This window comes from Styela clava, chromosome 14, assembly GCF_964204865.1.
Source record: "Styela clava chromosome 14, kaStyClav1.hap1.2, whole genome shotgun sequence".
In the NCBI taxonomy this organism is placed as follows: domain Eukaryota; kingdom Metazoa; phylum Chordata; class Ascidiacea; order Stolidobranchia; family Styelidae; genus Styela; species Styela clava.
In genome coordinates, this window is record NC_135263.1 from 11,712,323 (window position 1) to 11,730,429 (window position 18,107).

General features: G+C 33.3%; 2 protein-coding genes across 3 annotated transcripts in view; both read left to right on the forward strand.

Annotated features, from left to right (window-relative positions):
• Nucleotides 1-308: 308 nt before the first annotated feature.
• Nucleotides 309-3,953, forward strand: LOC120340985 (general transcription and DNA repair factor IIH helicase/translocase subunit XPB-like). The gene has a single exon (XM_039409398.2). It carries the CDS (start codon nt 435-437, stop codon nt 2,805-2,807), a length of 2,373 nt encoding a protein of 790 aa, XP_039265332.1. The 5' UTR covers nt 309-434; the 3' UTR covers nt 2,808-3,953.
• LOC120340982 (adenylate cyclase type 9-like) overlaps nt 3,911-18,107 on the forward strand; it is a 46,841-nt gene continuing 32,644 nt past the window's right edge. For both annotated transcript variants that reach the window (XM_039409389.2, XM_039409390.2), the window contains exons 1-5: nt 3,911-4,191; nt 4,716-4,824; nt 5,547-5,705; nt 6,163-6,382; nt 6,935-7,072. In XM_039409389.2, coding sequence (XP_039265323.2) covers nt 4,041-4,191; nt 4,716-4,824; nt 5,547-5,705; nt 6,163-6,382; nt 6,935-7,072 — 777 coding nt within the window. In that variant the 5' untranslated portion in view covers nt 3,911-4,040. The remainder of the gene's footprint in view (nt 4,192-4,715; nt 4,825-5,546; nt 5,706-6,162; nt 6,383-6,934; nt 7,073-18,107) is intronic.

Sequence of the window (18,107 nt, forward strand, 5' to 3'; positions counted from 1 at the left end):
ATTTACAACTATATTTTGGAAACACAGCTAAAAACTGAAAAATAGCACGCAGAACTACCAAGAATGGGTAATGTTTGGAACCACGCTTGAATGTATATCTGAACGGAAGAATTGTATGGGCGGCGGCATAAATTCCATTTGTTACGTCGTTGGTAACTTATCGCTGATTTGTAATAGTTACGGAGATAAACAAGGAAATTTATGCTTTGGGAAGCATTCATCCAGTTGTTTTGAAATTATACTTCTTCCGCCAGTGGGCAATATAGAAACACAAATCGAAAGAAAAAAAATGAGCAGAATCGAGCATTTTCCAGTTCGCTAGTCTGTTGTTCCGCTGTGCAGTCTATGCTTATGTTTGTTGTGTTAGTCGAGCGTCAGGTTTAACGGGACTGTAGCTATTTTGATATTAAACGGATTTTTCATTCGCCTTAAACATGGGTAAAACGAAAAAAGCTAAGAAGAACAAGGTAGATAAGGTTAAAGAAGATCGTGATCCAGATTACTTCGATGAGGAATACGACGATTTTGACGACGGCGTGGGAAACGAGGATATTGCGGCTGTCCCTAATGCAGCCAAAAAGCACATTGATTCCGAGTCTTCCACCACAGTTGGCATTGAAGACAAATTTGGTGCTAAGGATTATAGAAGCCAAATGAGAATGAAAACTGACCATGCATCTCGACCTATTTATGTTGCCCCTGATGGACATATATTTTTGGAGTCATTTTCTCCAGTTTATAAACATGCTAGAGATTTTCTTATTGCAATTTCAGAGCCGATCAGCAGACCAAAATACATTCATGAGTTCCGTTTAACACCGTATTCTTTGTATGCAGCAGTAAGTGTTGGATTAGAGACTGACGATATCATTGAATACCTCAGCAGATTAAGTAAAACAACAATTCCAACGGGCATTGTTGATTTTATAAAACTTTGCACAGTCAGCTATGGCAAGGTTAAACTTGTGCTCAAACACAATCGGTACTTTGTTGAAAGTACGCATGCTGAAGTTATACAAAAATTACTAAAAGATTCGGTTATTGAAACTTGCCGAAAAAGGGATTCTGGCGATCCAGAAGTTTCTACTTTTGTTGGAAAACAGGGATTACAAGTTAATAAACCAGCGGTGAAAAATGGCGAATCTTCCAATAATAATAATAATGAAGTTTCAGATGCCGCTGAAGAAGGTGGTGTACCGAAAGACATTTATGATTTATATGATAAAATTGATGGAAATGACGATGATGAAACAGAAACATTGCAAGTTGTGTCATTTGAAATTAATCAAGATGATATTGAAACATTGCAAAAAAGATGCATTGAATTAGAATATCCCTTATTAGCGGAATACGATTTTCGAAACGACACTGTGAACCCAGATTTAAAAATGGATTTAAAACCAACAACAGTCCTGAGACCTTATCAAGAAAAAAGTCTCAGAAAAATGTTTGGCAATGGAAGAGCACGTGCGGGTGTAATTGTTCTTCCATGTGGTGCTGGAAAGACTTTAGTTGGTGTCACTGCAGCTTGTACTGTTCGAAAACGTTGCATGGTTCTGTGTACTTCTGGAGTTGCAGTTGAGCAATGGAGATCGCAATTTAAAATGTGGTCTACTGCCGATGATTCTATGATATGCAGATTTACGTCTGATGCAAAAGATAAACCCCATGGATGTGGTATTATTATTAGTACATATTCGATGATGGGACATAGTTTTAAACGATCGTGGGAGGCTGAACGAGTAATGGAATGGATAAGGAGTCAAGAATGGGGTTTGATGGTATTAGATGAAGTCCACACAATTCCTGCGAAACAGTTCCGAAGAGTTTTAACAGTTGTACAAGCACATTGCAAACTCGGACTCACTGCAACATTAGTAAGAGAAGATGACAAAATTTCAGATTTGAATTTCCTCATTGGACCAAAACTATACGAGGCAAATTGGATGGAGCTTCAAAGTGGGGGATATATTGCCAGAGTGCAATGTGCGGAAGTGTGGTGCCCCATGACTCCAGAATTTTATCGAGAATATTTGGGGTTACAATCAAGAAAGCGTATTTTGCTCTATGTTATGAATCCAAACAAGTTCAGAGCTTGTCAATATTTGGTTAAATTTCATGAGCGACGTAACGATAAAATTGTGGTATTTTCTGATAACGTATTTGCTTTAAAAGAATACGCTGTACGAATGGGAAAGCCATATATTTATGGACCAACGTCACAAGGTGAAAGAATACAGATATTACAAAACTTCATACACAATCCAAAAGTGAACACTATTTTTATTTCCAAAGTTGGTGATAACTCGATTGATCTTCCTGCTGCAAATGTATTGATACAAGTTTCATCACATGGTGGTTCTCGTAGGCAAGAAGCACAAAGATTGGGAAGAATCCTCCGAGCTAAAAAAGGCAGCTTGGCTGAAGAATACAATGCTTTTTTCTATTCACTCGTGTCACAAGATACAAAAGAAGTGGCTTATTCGACAAAAAGACAAAGTTTTTTAGTTAATCAAGGCTATGCATTTAAAGTTATCACTAAACTACAAGGCTTAGATGAAGATAAACAACTTGCATTTGGCACGAAAGAAGAACAGCACAATCTTCTTCAAAAAGTTTTAGCGGCCAGCGACCTTGATGCTGAGGAAGAGATGATGCCCGGTGAAGGTATGTCTTCATCACGACAAGGTGGAGTGAAACGTAAAACGACAATGTCATCGCTTTCTGGGGCAGATGATGCGGTGTTTCTGGAATATAAATCGAAAAGGGACAAGAAACATGACCTTTTTAAGAAATTCCGGGGTTGAATCATCTGGTGCGAAAATTAGTAATACCCGGATCCACGGACGAAAAGGGAGGATACAACGGTATAAGACTTTTCGACTGAAATGGATACTCAGCGACCAACTTCAAATTTTGATGATTTCTTCTATCTATACAAAAAAAACTTGGTTTAGCCATTGATAAAAATAATTGCTTTTTCTGCTCAGATTGTGTATTCCAGCTTATTTGCGAGTTTGGTGCTTTTTTACAATGTAATATTTGACAACGCATTTCATGCAACCTTTCCTGCATTTCATGTTACCATTATGTTCCACATATACATATAGTCCTATGGAATATTATCTCAAATATGTTGCAATTTATGTTCCAGTATAATACAGTGCATTCAGATATGTCAATTGTTTCATTTTTTTGTAAAAAACGTTATTTAAAAAAATGCATTATTGGGTACCTATTTACTGATACATAATATGACATTACTCTTACCAAGGCTATTAGTATAGTTATAGTACTGTGTTCTGGTTGACTAGGATTCTAAAATAAAATTCTTATTCGAAAATTAGTGATTGATGTTGGAATACTGCTCAATTCTCAATTTTCAATAATTGCAAATTTTATTATCAAGAAGTCATTAAAATTTTAGAAAATAATCATAGTTTGTTTGAATTTATGGAGTATCAAAAAAATATTGTCACCAATTTCTCATTGTATCTTGGATATTATATATATATCATAATTATGATTAATAATGCTGTAATGCTGATTATCCCAACATTAACCATTATTTAAATCAAACCCAATATTAAATCATTTAAAGAAGTGATTTCCTGTTAAGTTCAAACTTTTTCTAAGCTGTTGCAGTGAAGCACAACCAGAAAGTGAATTTTGATAGTAAATTTTTTATTCTCTTTGCTATGCGAATGTGCTTACATACACTGAATTTAGTTGCTAATCCTATTGTTTGCCAGTTCAGTTCTTATTCAATACCAGTGTTATTTTTCATGTACATTATAAAATCATCATAAAAAAACATATAAGTTCTCATTGAAGATAACTTCCTTATTCAAATAAAGATACAATCAAGGCTAATAATACTTTGATATTTCACACTGTTCCAGTCATTTGAGTGAAAAAAGTCCAAAATTGAAAAAAATATTCCATTTTCACAGGCTGTGATTTTGATTTTAAAATAATTAGAATCTGTATCAAATGGTGCAGTCATTCGTGGCTGCGTATTTGAGGTCGTCTCACTCAAGATGACAACAACGATGGTAGAATTTAATTTGAAATCAAATGAAAATAATGTAAGTCTTGTTTCGAATCAAGAGAAAAAAGAACATTCTGAGACAAACAAATCGGATCTATCTCCTTGCAGAATAACAATGCTGTCACGAAGAAAGAAAAGGGGCAAGTGTTAGTTATAACTTCGTTGTTTAATAAAAAAATCTATATTTTATCAAGATTTAAAATGAATATCTTGATATTATTTGAGAGATGTAAAAATTTCTGGCTTTATTCTGAAATTTGCCATTTTAATCCCAAAATTGTAATACATGTTACCTCATGGATTGAACTGTGACACATTTGTGATTTCGTTAATTCAATATCCAACTGAACTATGTCTACAATACATTTTGCCAACACTACTGGACAAGTGTAGTGAACTTATAAAAACACTTTCATATCAATTTCACACAGTAATATATCACAATTTTGTCAATAAAATAAAAATTTTAATTTTTTTCCAGCTATCGATCGTCATGGCGTATTTGCCTACTTTTATTGTTTACGCACGTTTTTCTAAGACAATATTTAGATTAATTCATTGCAGGAGGATTTATATGATATATTAAAACATGGAGAGCCCTTTAGCACTCGTTAGGTGATCATTTCCTATAACATTTATATCTAAGCATATATTTATTTTGCAGGGCGGATACCTCATCTGTTTGAACGTAGCTCCAAAAAATGGTGGAATCCGCAAATGGATTCAGAAATTCTTGAAAAACAATGTTTGGATTTCAGTCTCGAGCAAAGCATGTAAGAAAAACTTTTTATGGTTTACACAAAAGTTGGAGTCTTGCACCAATTGTCATTTACTGACCCCATCGTTTCTATATGGTTCGATTTTAGCATTTCCAAGGTTTGATTAGTAAAGAGCTGTGTGATCGCATGACCTTGATATAAGCGAAAATAAATATGTCCATTATCATCTCTCAATAAATAGAAATGAGATATTAAAGGTATTTTCGAATGTCATAAAAGAAAAATCGAACTGTTTAATGATCACATACCTACAAAACTATATATCTATAAAAACTGTTATTAAGTAGCGCAATGCTAAATAACTTACAAGATTTTATTTGAATTTGAATGATTTTATATCTATACTCTAAATCCTTTATAAAATTTACAATATAACAGAGTAACCATGATTTATTGGTAGAATGGATTTTCTGTGAGCACAAAAACTCTTAAAAGTACAGTCAGCAAATATTGACTTGAGTAATTTTGTTCTAAAGAAAATGGGGCAATATAATGATGGATCATGACAGTTAACATAAAACTAATGAAGCTATAAATCAAAATATTTTGTTGGCTTATTTCCAAACTTTTATGCTTTGAGTTTCGATGATGTGTGCAAGTTCTGAATTATCTAGGATAAGAATCTATCTTTTCAATACAACAATTCAATATTGCTTTCCATTCTTGTAATAAAATGTACTTTGCTGTTCTTACCCTTTTACTATTCCTCATTTCAGATGGTATTTTCAACTTGCACTTGTCTTTATAATGGTCGCATGCATAGTTTGGATAATATACTTCGGATCGAGGCAGCAGCCAGACGAATGGATTGCAGGCGTATCATGGGCGTCGGTCTTGACTATTATCTGTATTTTGTTATTTGTGGTCACTAAAAAGTAGGTTGTTATTATAGTCATTATTATTTCGTAATTTTTATATTACTATTAAGTTTATATTTGAGATATGTGTAATAGAAAATGATATTTTGTTGCTATATGTTATATTTTTATCAACATACCATACTTGTAGTTGTTTTTGTCGAGTTGTGATTTTAGATTTGTTTTAAAATAATTTGAAACATATTTATTTTGTAATGAAACCAGATTATAGATATCTTTTAGATATCTGAATAGGCTAAGTACTCAACTAAATATGTTTGAATGCAATTCAAAATTACCGTAATAATTTTCTCAAGTCATTTTGAAAGAATTTTGAGAATTTAAATTATTTGTATTATATTTATGATTCAAATGTCATATATGTATTGAAAAAGCTCGAAATTCAATTGAATTACAGAAAATAGCCCAAAAAGATCTTAATTAACATTTATCAGAATTTCACTTTTCATTTCAGAACCAAATTTTATAAGAAGTTCAGCTGCTATATAGCAATCGGAGTTGCTGTTATTTTAATTTTGACAGTACTGCTGGCTGCATTCTTCAGCTCAGTCATAATGACAAGTGTAGGCTCATTTTTTCTTGCTTCCGAAGTCATCCTACTTCTATACACAGTCATGCCTCTGCCGCTTCACATCAATTTTGCACTCGGACTAGCATTTTCATTTGCATACGAGGTAAGATGTTTTTGTTTTGTCACATTGGTGTTTAATAAGTTCTAAATTTCAAAATAAAAGGCTGTTTTGGAATTGAGAAATTGTCAAATTTGTTAAATTTTTTTCACTTGAATTCATGAATATATCTGACTTTGAGAATCAGTAGTAACATACACCTAAAATATAACCTCTCCAAATATATTTGGCTTTGTTTGAAATGCATTCTTTTGATAAATTAGGTTTAGTACAACATCACAATGGTGACCTAGTTATAGTTTTCACTCAAGAGAAATCACAGAATTTATTTTGATAACAATAAAAAATGTTGAAATCAACATTTTCTCTCCATCTGATTGAAATTACTTGTAAAATTTGAAATCTTCATATTATAATGATGTATTAAGCCAATAGAACAAAGTAAAATTCCTCTCATAGCATGGTTTTTCTGTGGGATAAAATAACAAACTCAATATGAATATTACAATCTCTAATTCTCACTTGGACATACCTATGGCGTCTTAAATTATCAAATTCCATTTTTTTAAATTTTACTAATTAGTAAATATCTTCCAGATTATTTACCGAATTGGGTTATGGGAAGCAACACCAGGAGACATCATTGCACACATATTTCTACATCTCTGTATACATGTTATCGGAGTTCAAATCTGCCTCAATTTGCAAGTAAGAAGAAGGAGTACATTTTGGAAGGTATGAATATTGAATATCTATTCAGTAGTAATAGTAATAAAGGCTTCAAAAACTTTTAATGTTCTTTTCTTATGTATTACCACAAAAAGTGTTGCAATAATAAAGTAGGCCTATATATAAAAATGCATTGCCTTTATTAATGAGAATATACCATATTCATTTGTCAATTGTCATTGAGGGGAAAAATATTAATTTTATTAATTGTTAAAAAAAAGTACTTAATACATACATAATTTGAAGTCCAAGTTTTTATGTAGCATTATTTTTGGAAGGATATGCATAGTAGAAGGAAGTTTGGTACCTCGTTGTTTACAATCAATATATTTAATTAATAATGAAGTTAGGCTTTCCTATCAAAATTAGTATTGTGGTGGTGTTCATTAATTATCTGTATTTCCATTGAAGTCAACCTTTCATTGAAAGTGTCACTTGAAATTATTTTTTTAAATAATTAAATACATTGGAATTTCACACACATATTGATTGACCTTTTGAGTGTTATCACGCAACCGAGGCTGAATTGAAATTTATCTCGACTAAATATCATGGTTTGTCGCCCATTGTTTGATTTAGCCCACATCATTTTACGTCAGTATATTCAAACTTTAAGGTCCTTATCTTTTGTTAACAATTCTTACATTGTTATTTTCTTATATAAGTTGGCCATGTTTTGGAATTCTCAAACTTTTATACAAAATTTGTTGTATTAGAAAAATAGTTATATTTATATATATTGATATTATTTCAACAACTTGCAGTACTGTTCTATTTGGAAAAAGTAATGGTATAGATATCCAAATATTTACTTTATAATTCTACTTGCAATTCATTTTAAATTTATGTATATTAAATTTGCTCAATTTTGTAGTCACTTCTTGGCCAAACTTGAAGGTCAAATTTTTTTGCTGCAACTGCTGTTAAATTTACTGTAAAACAGTATGTATTTGTGTTTTTTATCTGTATCCTCTTGGAGAGATGAATGGTTTGGGTAATTTATATTTCTGTATTGTACATCCCCCCTCAATAGTATGGTCAAATAAGTTTTTATGTGTTGTTTAGGACTTGAATATTTTCAATGTTATTATTTTTTAAGCCATTGTTCAACCAAATGACACATATACTGGCTACTGCAACCGCATGTTGTATTTACATATATCAATGAAAAGTAAAGTAAGCAGTTAATCGTATAACAACCTCAACGGACACATTCTTAACCCGGGTGAATAGTTTAACACAGCGCGAATGCTCCAGTTCGCTGCACTTAACACCAGTTCTCAGCAGCCGTCGCTAAATCGAGCGAATAGTAGTAGCACGCGAAGTCATTTATCCTCGCAGACGACGGCTGTGCCAAATTGTGCCGTTCTCCTTAGTATGTGAACGGGTGTCAAATTGCGGTTTAATGACTTTGCGTCTCTCGGTGGCACATATCACGCAGAGTTGGAACGAAGATCATCAATCCTCCTCGCTCTCGTGAAGCATTTTTCATTGTCATTATATGTTTCAAGCACTTTTCACAATAATACATGTTATTTACTGATACAGACTTTACAAAATACTAAACGTTCAAGAATGATCGACACCGCAACACACCCGGTTATCTTCTAATTCGTTCTAATTTGGGTCAGTTTTCAGCAAAAGTATGAACTTGATAGTCCCAAATAGCAGCAGATGGATATTGAAATTTACAATAAAGATGCTCATTCCTACATCCTTTCATATAAAGTTGATGCTAGGCTGCTAGCCTTGCGTAAAATACACATGGGCCACTCTTGGCATTATATAAATAGGATAGCTGTGGCCGCCGATCAAATCGTTATCATTATAAAAATTGACCTGTCAGTTGGATTCCGATGGCCAGTCAATATCATGAATAATTAATAACTTCAACAATCAGTAGGTTATATTATATAATTTGTCAATCTAATATATGACGTGCATTGCCCTTTACAATACCTCAAAATAGTACTATGCGGAATTTAAATAGGTATAGATCAATATTTCAATGTTTATTCATTTTTGTGGTATTAGACTGTTGCATTTAATATTATTTGTTTTGTTCCTACGAAATTGCATTCATTATCGTAATAATATAAAGATAAACATTAGCCGTGTTTAACGAGATGCAAAATGCACATTGCCTATCGGATATGAACTCGCTTATAAATCACCTTTTCGTATAAGAAAATGCTATATCTACATCGGTATATTATGAAATGAATTTTGATCATTACCATTCGGAATTGTACCACATGCAGCATGATCTTCAGAATTTTGAAGGTCCATTATTCACCGAAAACAAGTATGCTTTGGATTTTAAATTCGTTTAAACTAAATTCATCGGCTACTGATAGAAGTAGAACTTCGTTCCGCGCGCACAGTAGACATACCGTCTGGCGGAACATTTACGTCATTGTGTTTTCCACAAGACGCAATGGTGAATGGTTATAAAACCGGAAGTATTTTCATGTCAAGTGTTATTCATGAGTCAACAAACTTGGTATTAGAAAACAATATCATGTTTTCGGACTTGTTCATATATCATATATGCCCGAGCGTACTGTCGTTTTGTTATGAGTCTTGGAGACCGTCTACATAGGTTTCTATTAATCGACCCTTTTGATCAAGCCGGTGCCTTATACTCAACAAAAAGCGAGCATGTATCAAATTTATATGGAGAAAACTTCCCTTTGTTTTCTTTTTCATTTTCATCACATTATGACGACAAAATGCGTCAATGGCGATGGAAGTTGAATGCGGTGTTTTGGTGATATGACTACAATATAAAATAGATTGTTAATGTTAATAAAAAGAATACATTCGTGTTTGAGAGAGGATTCTAGACTAAATTGCGTAATCGTAATGACATTCATCTATTGTACAACCTATCATAAAGGTCCCTGGAAAATTCAACTCATAAAACTCGGTAACGAGGCTAAAATACATGGCATTATACAAACAACCAATCATAAAAACCTCCTATTTAGGGTTGGAATTCCTTTTATCTGTTTTCAATATTTTCGTGGAATAAATTTTCATGATGGGATCTTACAGACGAAGAGATTTTCAGAGTGTTTTTCCTTGAACGGAACCCGACACATTTACATATAGTCAGTCCCCCCTAAAAATTTAACATGCTGCTCAGGCGACCATTCAAATTGCGATTGAGGCCTTAGAATATCTTTTCCTATTCTTGCCTAACTGTTAACTCCCAGGGCCGAACGTAATTTCCTATACAATACCGGTTTGCTTATAGCAATGGTGCATTACATTCGGTAGAGTAATCGAATATAAACTGAAAGAAATTCGCCGTTATTTTCTCAAATATTTTATTTTTCATCAGCAGTTTGTTCAATGATTGATTTGTTTATGATCTAATACGAATAAAATGTGTATTTCTAAATGAAATTTTGGCGGTTGAATATCTTGCATTCAATTTCAACTATCATGGGAACGTTTTTGTCCTCGACTGATAAATTTCGCTTTTCTCAATACCCGCGTTAATGACTACCGGGAATTCGCTAGGTCTCTTTATCACTCATGGTAAAGTTGTTCACATTGTTCGATCTCTATCAATAATGGTTATCCGCGATAATCAAACATGATCTTCGCTGTTTCTCTATAGTTATCTAAATATCGCTATCGACGATCGAAGATTGTAATCAAAAAATTACTTTTTCGATTTTAGTTATTACCCGTATCGGTTGATATGATACGTTTTGTTGACATGTTATTCCTAAGAAGCGATATTTTAGAGTTTGGCGCAACACAACAACGTAAACTTGGCAAAACTTTTCCGATGTTCCTATTCAAACCAGTTGGGAATAACGCCGATAAAAATATTTAACAGGCTGACATTTTAGTTAGAAACTTGTTTGAACCCAATAATAAAGGTCCAAGTGAAATTCTAAAATACATTCTTTATTGCTGAATGCTTAGATAATGAACTTTCAACTTGATGCCTATGCTTTATAATAATGTTCACAAGAGAATAGTGTGGTGTCAGAATAAGTTTTAAAACTGCGATTGGAAATTTCAATTTGGTTACCGGTATTTTATTTTTATAATTTATAATTTCACGAAATCAGTAAACTTTTTTATGCTGTATTACGGTTTTACTACTTTTTTTTCAAGAAAAAACAAGAATTATTTGATTATCAGAATTCATATATAAATATTTCTTCAAATATCAGAAAATATAGTATAAACCCGTTTATTCAGACATCCTCACATATTTGAGATAACATTGGTGCTTATTCCAGTTATCCGAAATTCAATTCTGCATATGATTTATATTTTCAACATCTTTGAAGCAAAGGTAATTAATTAAAGCACCGTTTTTGTAACCACGAGGCAATTCACGATAATGAGCCCTATGAAATGCTACGACAATACGGCAACGCTGAAAGGAGTGTGAAAGTTCATCTAATGAACTAATAATGACATGGCTTTTAGAGTAAATGTCCTTTTAGAATCTATATTCGACTTCCTGGATCGTTGAGTTCAAAATGTTTCGTCGATTGCTCTTGCTTACCAAACTGCAAGAAATGAAGCGACTATTCCAAACCGAAAAGCTTCGGATCGGTTCAGAACCCAGCAATTTCATATACATGAGTGGTCAATTGCACCTTAAAATCAATATATAATATACATTGGCTTAGTGGTCAAACACAGAATACTTGTTTTGTTCAGTTTACAACACAAGTCACACAATTTTCTGTTAATTTGCACTATTTTACTCCAGTGTCCTATGGGACGACGATTCAGTGACCCATTGTATGATGTGATCCGTTTTCCGCGGTTATGCAGGGCATGGTATATTTTCGTAAACGATCTTTACTAATGTAAGGAATTCTTTTACGACTATCGATGATAATAATCTCTTTTAACGCAATAAACTGTATTTTGGCAGTCGAATGGCCACTTTGGTTCACACGTTTTGTCAATTTCTCAGAAGTTTAATGGCGAATGCAAATTTAAACTAAAAAAAATCGTTCGCAATGTCCCAATATACGGTATTTTGCAAAATATACTATCGCGCCCGGGCCTTTTGTATCCGCGGCAGATGCCCATATTTATTGGGAATTGTGTCACGTGGGCTTGCTTTATCCTATACAAAAAAATCAGTAGTTGGTTATCAGTAGATCACAGTAGTTTAACAGGGTGAAAACAAATGAATCAAATAACCAAAATTTATCTCAAAAGATTCTCAGAATCTGATGTTTCATATATCGCGTGAATAGACATTTGCTGACGCATAATGTACCACAATGAATGGATCTATGTAATTTCTGTGGTCGCCCGCATCTTTTCTCAGAGATGAGTCTTCTTTTCTTCAGTTTGAGTGAGTGGCGTGACCTTGTATTTGATAAAATCACCAACCAACTCAGAATTTATTTTCAACACCGGTCTTTGGAATAACCGCTTTCTGTCACGGCCGGAAAGTTTCCCTCTCGAAGTCGACTGAATGGAAAAGAACATAGATCTTATTCTTCGATAAGGGGTCGAAGTGAATTATACGTCTGTAGATGAACATAGCCAGAATTTAGATCATATCTTGTTGGGGTTAAACACAGTTTGGGGGCGATAAAATACCCACCGTTGGTGACAATGATTTCTTCAATTTATCGCTATCCCTATTATTTGTAAACATGGTATATGTCACCTGTATATGACCTTGTCATATGGGAAATTGTAATCATAAGGTGTTGGATGATTAATATTTATTTTGAAGAAAATCACAGTTTAGAATCTGAAAAACAATGTTTTGGAAACCACAAGATGTTATAGTTGATAAATGTTATGGAAAAAATTTGCCGATCCTAGCATTTCTAAATGTGGATTACGAATGGGTCATGCATGATATGATCATTGAAAATCAAAACTTCTAGAACTGAATCAGATCAAGACATATTTGTCCCATACATCGTCTCCATATGTTTATGCTATTATATCGAGTTTTCTTGCATTGCTTTTAGCGTTAGAGACAATTACTTAGATGCGCTATATATGCAACACACATTTTCTAAAAAATACTCAATATTTGGTAAATTTATGCCCTCAGATGACACAAATAGAACAATACATTGTATCGTGCATAAGTTCGGGGCTAATATTGCGTTATTGTGCGTATAAAGTTAAAATAGGTTCATTCACCAGGAAATTGCTTTTTTTACGTACGGCGCGAGGATCAATTACGTAACACAAGGCTATTAACGTCGATCAGATGAAACAATGATGCGCGCAATTTTCAACAATTTGGTCACGTGTTCTTGCTTACGTAAATTTATATCATTTCTAAACAATAATCCCTCTGGAAATTGAATTTGTAAACAAGCCACAATGGGCACCTCAGGGTAATATCATCCTTCGACGCGAGTTTAGCGTTTGATCGTGCATGATCATATATACATTTATGTTAGAAATGAGGTTGAAAGGGTTCAATCGTAGATATTATGCATTCATATAGTAGGTCCCACCTGGCAAAGAAATCTCAATGATAAAATTATTTTTCAGCGCAGAATTTCCCTGTGGCCGCATCGTTCCTGGGCGGTATTGAATTGGATGTAATCTGGGAAAGTGTGAACCATTTTACATTCCTCTCGTAAAGTTAGTTATGATGTAATAGAGATTGAACCAAGATTCTGATTTCCACTCAAATGGCTTCTTGTGGTTGATTATTTGGTCATAATAAACTTGCTGGTAGAACTTGGCTATGAATATCCCATTTTGTTAGTGATGTTTTCATTTTTAGGTAGCTAAAGCACCGATATAATTATAATTTGAAATCGAATGCATATCAATTGGCTAAAATTAAGTGCGTTCGGAACATGACACGGTGTCGTTGGGCTTCAAACTGGACTGATTGAAAAAGGCAGACAATTTTTTTTTGATTCAGTATATGTTTCACTCATATACATCCAACTAAATTTTACATTAGCATTTTTTCTGGTCGTTAATTTGTGTTAGCCGTCATCGCTGATTTCTGCAAGAACGGGGATCGGTTTTTATTTTGTGATTTAATTGAAATTGTTACTAAAAGCTTTCGTGTTTCTGCTCAGTTGAATTTCATTTGGAAGTTCGAAGTGAACAATCCAAGCATGGTACTTGGTTTTACCGCGTTGCGCAGTCCATCATATATATTTTTCATGCTTGATCCGAGGGATTTACTTTCTAGTTCATAAAAAATGTTTCTCGGTATTCGGGACATGACAAAGCAAATGTAGGCCTGACGTCCTGAATTTCGTGGTTTCTGTTTAATAGAATTAGTTTCACGTGGTGAGATGTTTACGCCCGTCTTCTTCTTTTTTTCAAGAAAATCATCAAATTACATCCGCCACCATGAACAACTAATTATTTTCAAATAATTAATTTAAAAATTATTCCTAATTCAAGCACTATATCCCGCTAATAAAATGAATGTTTTTCATTTAATGCTCACTACGATCAAACGAAATCTGAACTCAAAATTAGCGGTGATTTTTTAGAAAAGAAGGTTCCCATATTCTTCAAATCCACGACGAAATTATTTCGTGTAATGCAAATAACGACGCATAAGAAAGAAAATTTGACTTTATCAACATTACATTATGACAAAAAAACTTTTTTAACATATGCACATTTATTTACTCCATGCGATTTGCGAGCTCGTTTTTGTGCATTCAAACATATGAAAAGCATTTTTTTTTAAAAAATGTACTGCTATTTCGCGACCACAGTTTGGAATCACTATGTTAGGTCTTCACAACCAAGCCCAATCTAACTATTGTAAATACTTGATACAAGTTAACATAAATATGTTATAATGTTATACACAAATATATATTGCGGTCTTGGATTAGAAATACGTTGAAGCTGCCGAAGGCGAAACTACCGACAGTTAACAGAAACGCCAACTTTCTCAGAATTCGGCATGTACCTTTGAGCCGAGATTTCTTGAAATTTGAAATAAAGCCTGTTGTTTGCTTATTCGTTATCAAGGTTATACCATACTCAGAACCTACATGGATCGTTTCGCCAACTTGTTATTCTCATTGGTGTTTTGAAAAACGACTCTTTTTCGCAGAAAATAGAAAAAAAAAAATTTCGATTCCTACGGCCCGCCGATATTTCGCCTAAAATTTTGCTGTTTTCTACAAATCATGTACACACACACCTTTGTATGGTATTAGATTGTTCTATTAGCATGTATGTGACATTCTGTATAATTCTCTCAATTTCAATTTTTTTTCTCGAGTCCTACGGCCCGCCGATATTTCACTTAAAATTTTGCTGTTTTCTATAAATCACGGATACACCTTCATATGCCATTAGATTGCTTTTCTAATATGTATGTGACATTCGGTACAATTCTTTCAACATTTAATTTAAATGTTACTGACATTGTAGTAGCCATATTGTTTATTTGTCCTTCGTGTGTCTTGTGCCTATTTGCAATGTATTTTGTGCTCAGCAAACTCATGACAAAACATATCAAGCATATCAAATTCATCAGAAGATTTCCGATCTGGGTTTTTCCTAAAGCTTTGATCTTAACATATTTACGCAAGTACCATCGATTCAATTCTATTACTACGACTTGAAATGCAATTTCGATATATTATCATAACTTCAAATTGCATGTTAAATTAGAAGGCGTCGTATTTCTGAATTACAATGAGATTAATTTAACCTCGGCGCCAAGATTAAGTCTATTTATAGAACATGGCTGGAGCGCTGTCGTTGAGCTAAGTAGTACTTTGATGTCAACTCCACGCCTTGTGCTCAATATTTATTTTGTTACCTCGTGTATTTTTTGGAATTAAACGTTTTGTATATTAGTATTTCATGTCTTGCTTCCTGTAGATCACAGGACAAGATGGCGACGCCTCGGTATGGCCCAGCCGTATTTGCACCATATTATACTTAAGAGAGTTATAAATATAAACAGTCCAAGCTCTATATGTTATTTATTTTTCTTTGTGTTTTGTATTTTGCTCTGTTAATTTATTTGTGTTTCATACTCAATTAATTTATTTGTGTTTCATACTCAATTAATACAAAGATAGGCGCAATTATCAAGCAACGTACGTTTTAATCGAATGTACATTAGCCACAATGCAAAGCTTGGCAGTCATGGCCATGTCTATCATTCTGTCATACCTATTTACGAGGAATATTGTTAATTCGGCTCGTGAAATATTTTCCATATATTCTGAATACCTAGCAATAGCATTATAGAATACCCCTATATGTTGATATTGAGTAGTAACGATATGTTGTAAAGATTTGGCGCAAATGATTGTTTTTACTCAGTGAAACCAAGTCTTATTCGTTTTCCTTATATTTGATAGCGAGAGCGAGAGATCAAAACTACCAGTAATATAAATTTAAAACTGTAGCATTGCGTCGTATAATATCTGTAAATACATTTTTTTAAATATAATTTGGTTTAAGTTTCACGTGAATCGAAAGAACCAAAAACATTAATATCGGAAACCTTAAAACTTATTTTTCTTTTGGGTAAATATGATGTTGTATTCCGCATTATTGGAACGGTGCACATTTTGAGGCATTGTAAAAATTCCATAGGGAAAGGGTACGACGTTACGTGACATAAGTCTTATTAACCGGATGTTCTGAACATAAAATAGGCAACCCAGAATGCAATTTGTTTTATAATTTGTTCATATATAAATAGATTTTACGATATCGTTCGACTCCCGGATTCGGTTTGTGTTGTTTGTAAGGATTCTTTTTTTTTTTAAATTTTTCTGAATAGCGCGGATACCTTATTTAAGATCTACCAAGCGTGACCAAACGTTACTACCGCTTTCGGAATACAATATTAGCCTATCATGCTTAGGGATGTCAAGTTGTCTTTTATGTAAATGTTGATGGTTTATCATGCCAGTTATATTGATGATAAGAATGATAGCTGTATTTCAGCTCTTTTCTTAATTCACTATATCTGCATTCGGCATAAAAGGCTTTTTAAAGCATGATGTAGTTGAGAATATACGACGCTAAAATAGCCGATTTCGATCTACATAAAACCTTTAACCATACTTCATAATATAATAAGACGTCTTCAGCTATATTGCGCACTTGGTTAGCCAATGATGGAAGGATATTGTTGCATCCGCCACCCACAAATATATGGGTATATCCGAATGTCAAAATCCTATTTTCAGAAAGTGAAATTGGACAAAAAAATATTGGATATTTATTTAGGAAATCGCCAAGAGTCATTTCTCTTTACTTAACAATGACTTACAAATTGAGAAAAAAAAATAAAAATTTTTTTTAATATATTATACCATCGATCATAATGGCAGGTCCAAATCGACGGAAATTTATTAAAAACAAGCGATCCCTTTTTCTTTTGCAATTGCACCATGCTTTAATTGCCTGCTCACTTAACGCGCTTAGACTTGAAAAGTTAATTATAGCTTGCTGTGGTTTTCAATTCTGAGTGCTTGATTATAAATATCCGCATTGTATACATACTACCGTGTGCAACGAGCAATGTATGAAACCATTCAAAAGCCTAATTAAAAAGTCTTGTTTATCGCGTTGTGTTTCTAGTTTGTTCCGGCAATAACTGGTTAAGACAGCTTTGTACACTGTGTATAATGGTATATATAAGCCAAGTATTACCTCATGCTCTATCAATGGTGACTTTTAATTAGGTCTTCAGTTATTTTCATATTTACAACACCTTATTTTTAATTTACGAGGAGTATGAGCCATATATAAGCCACGCCCTAATATGCTTCCATCAATGGTGCATGCTTGGTAATACATAATTTAGGAATGATATTTTATATTTTGTTTTGGGATGATTTTTTATTCACACCATATTTTTAGTTTAACAATGATTACAGTAGGCTTAAATCTTTAAGAATTTTTACTGGGATGTCTTTTAGAAACCACAAAACAGAATATTTCATCCTGAAATAGGTTTCAAACCATCTAGATTTTGGGGTAAGGTGATGCTATCAGAGCATTTGCTATTACTTATCATAAAGAAAAAGATTGCCCGTCAATCAAAAACAAC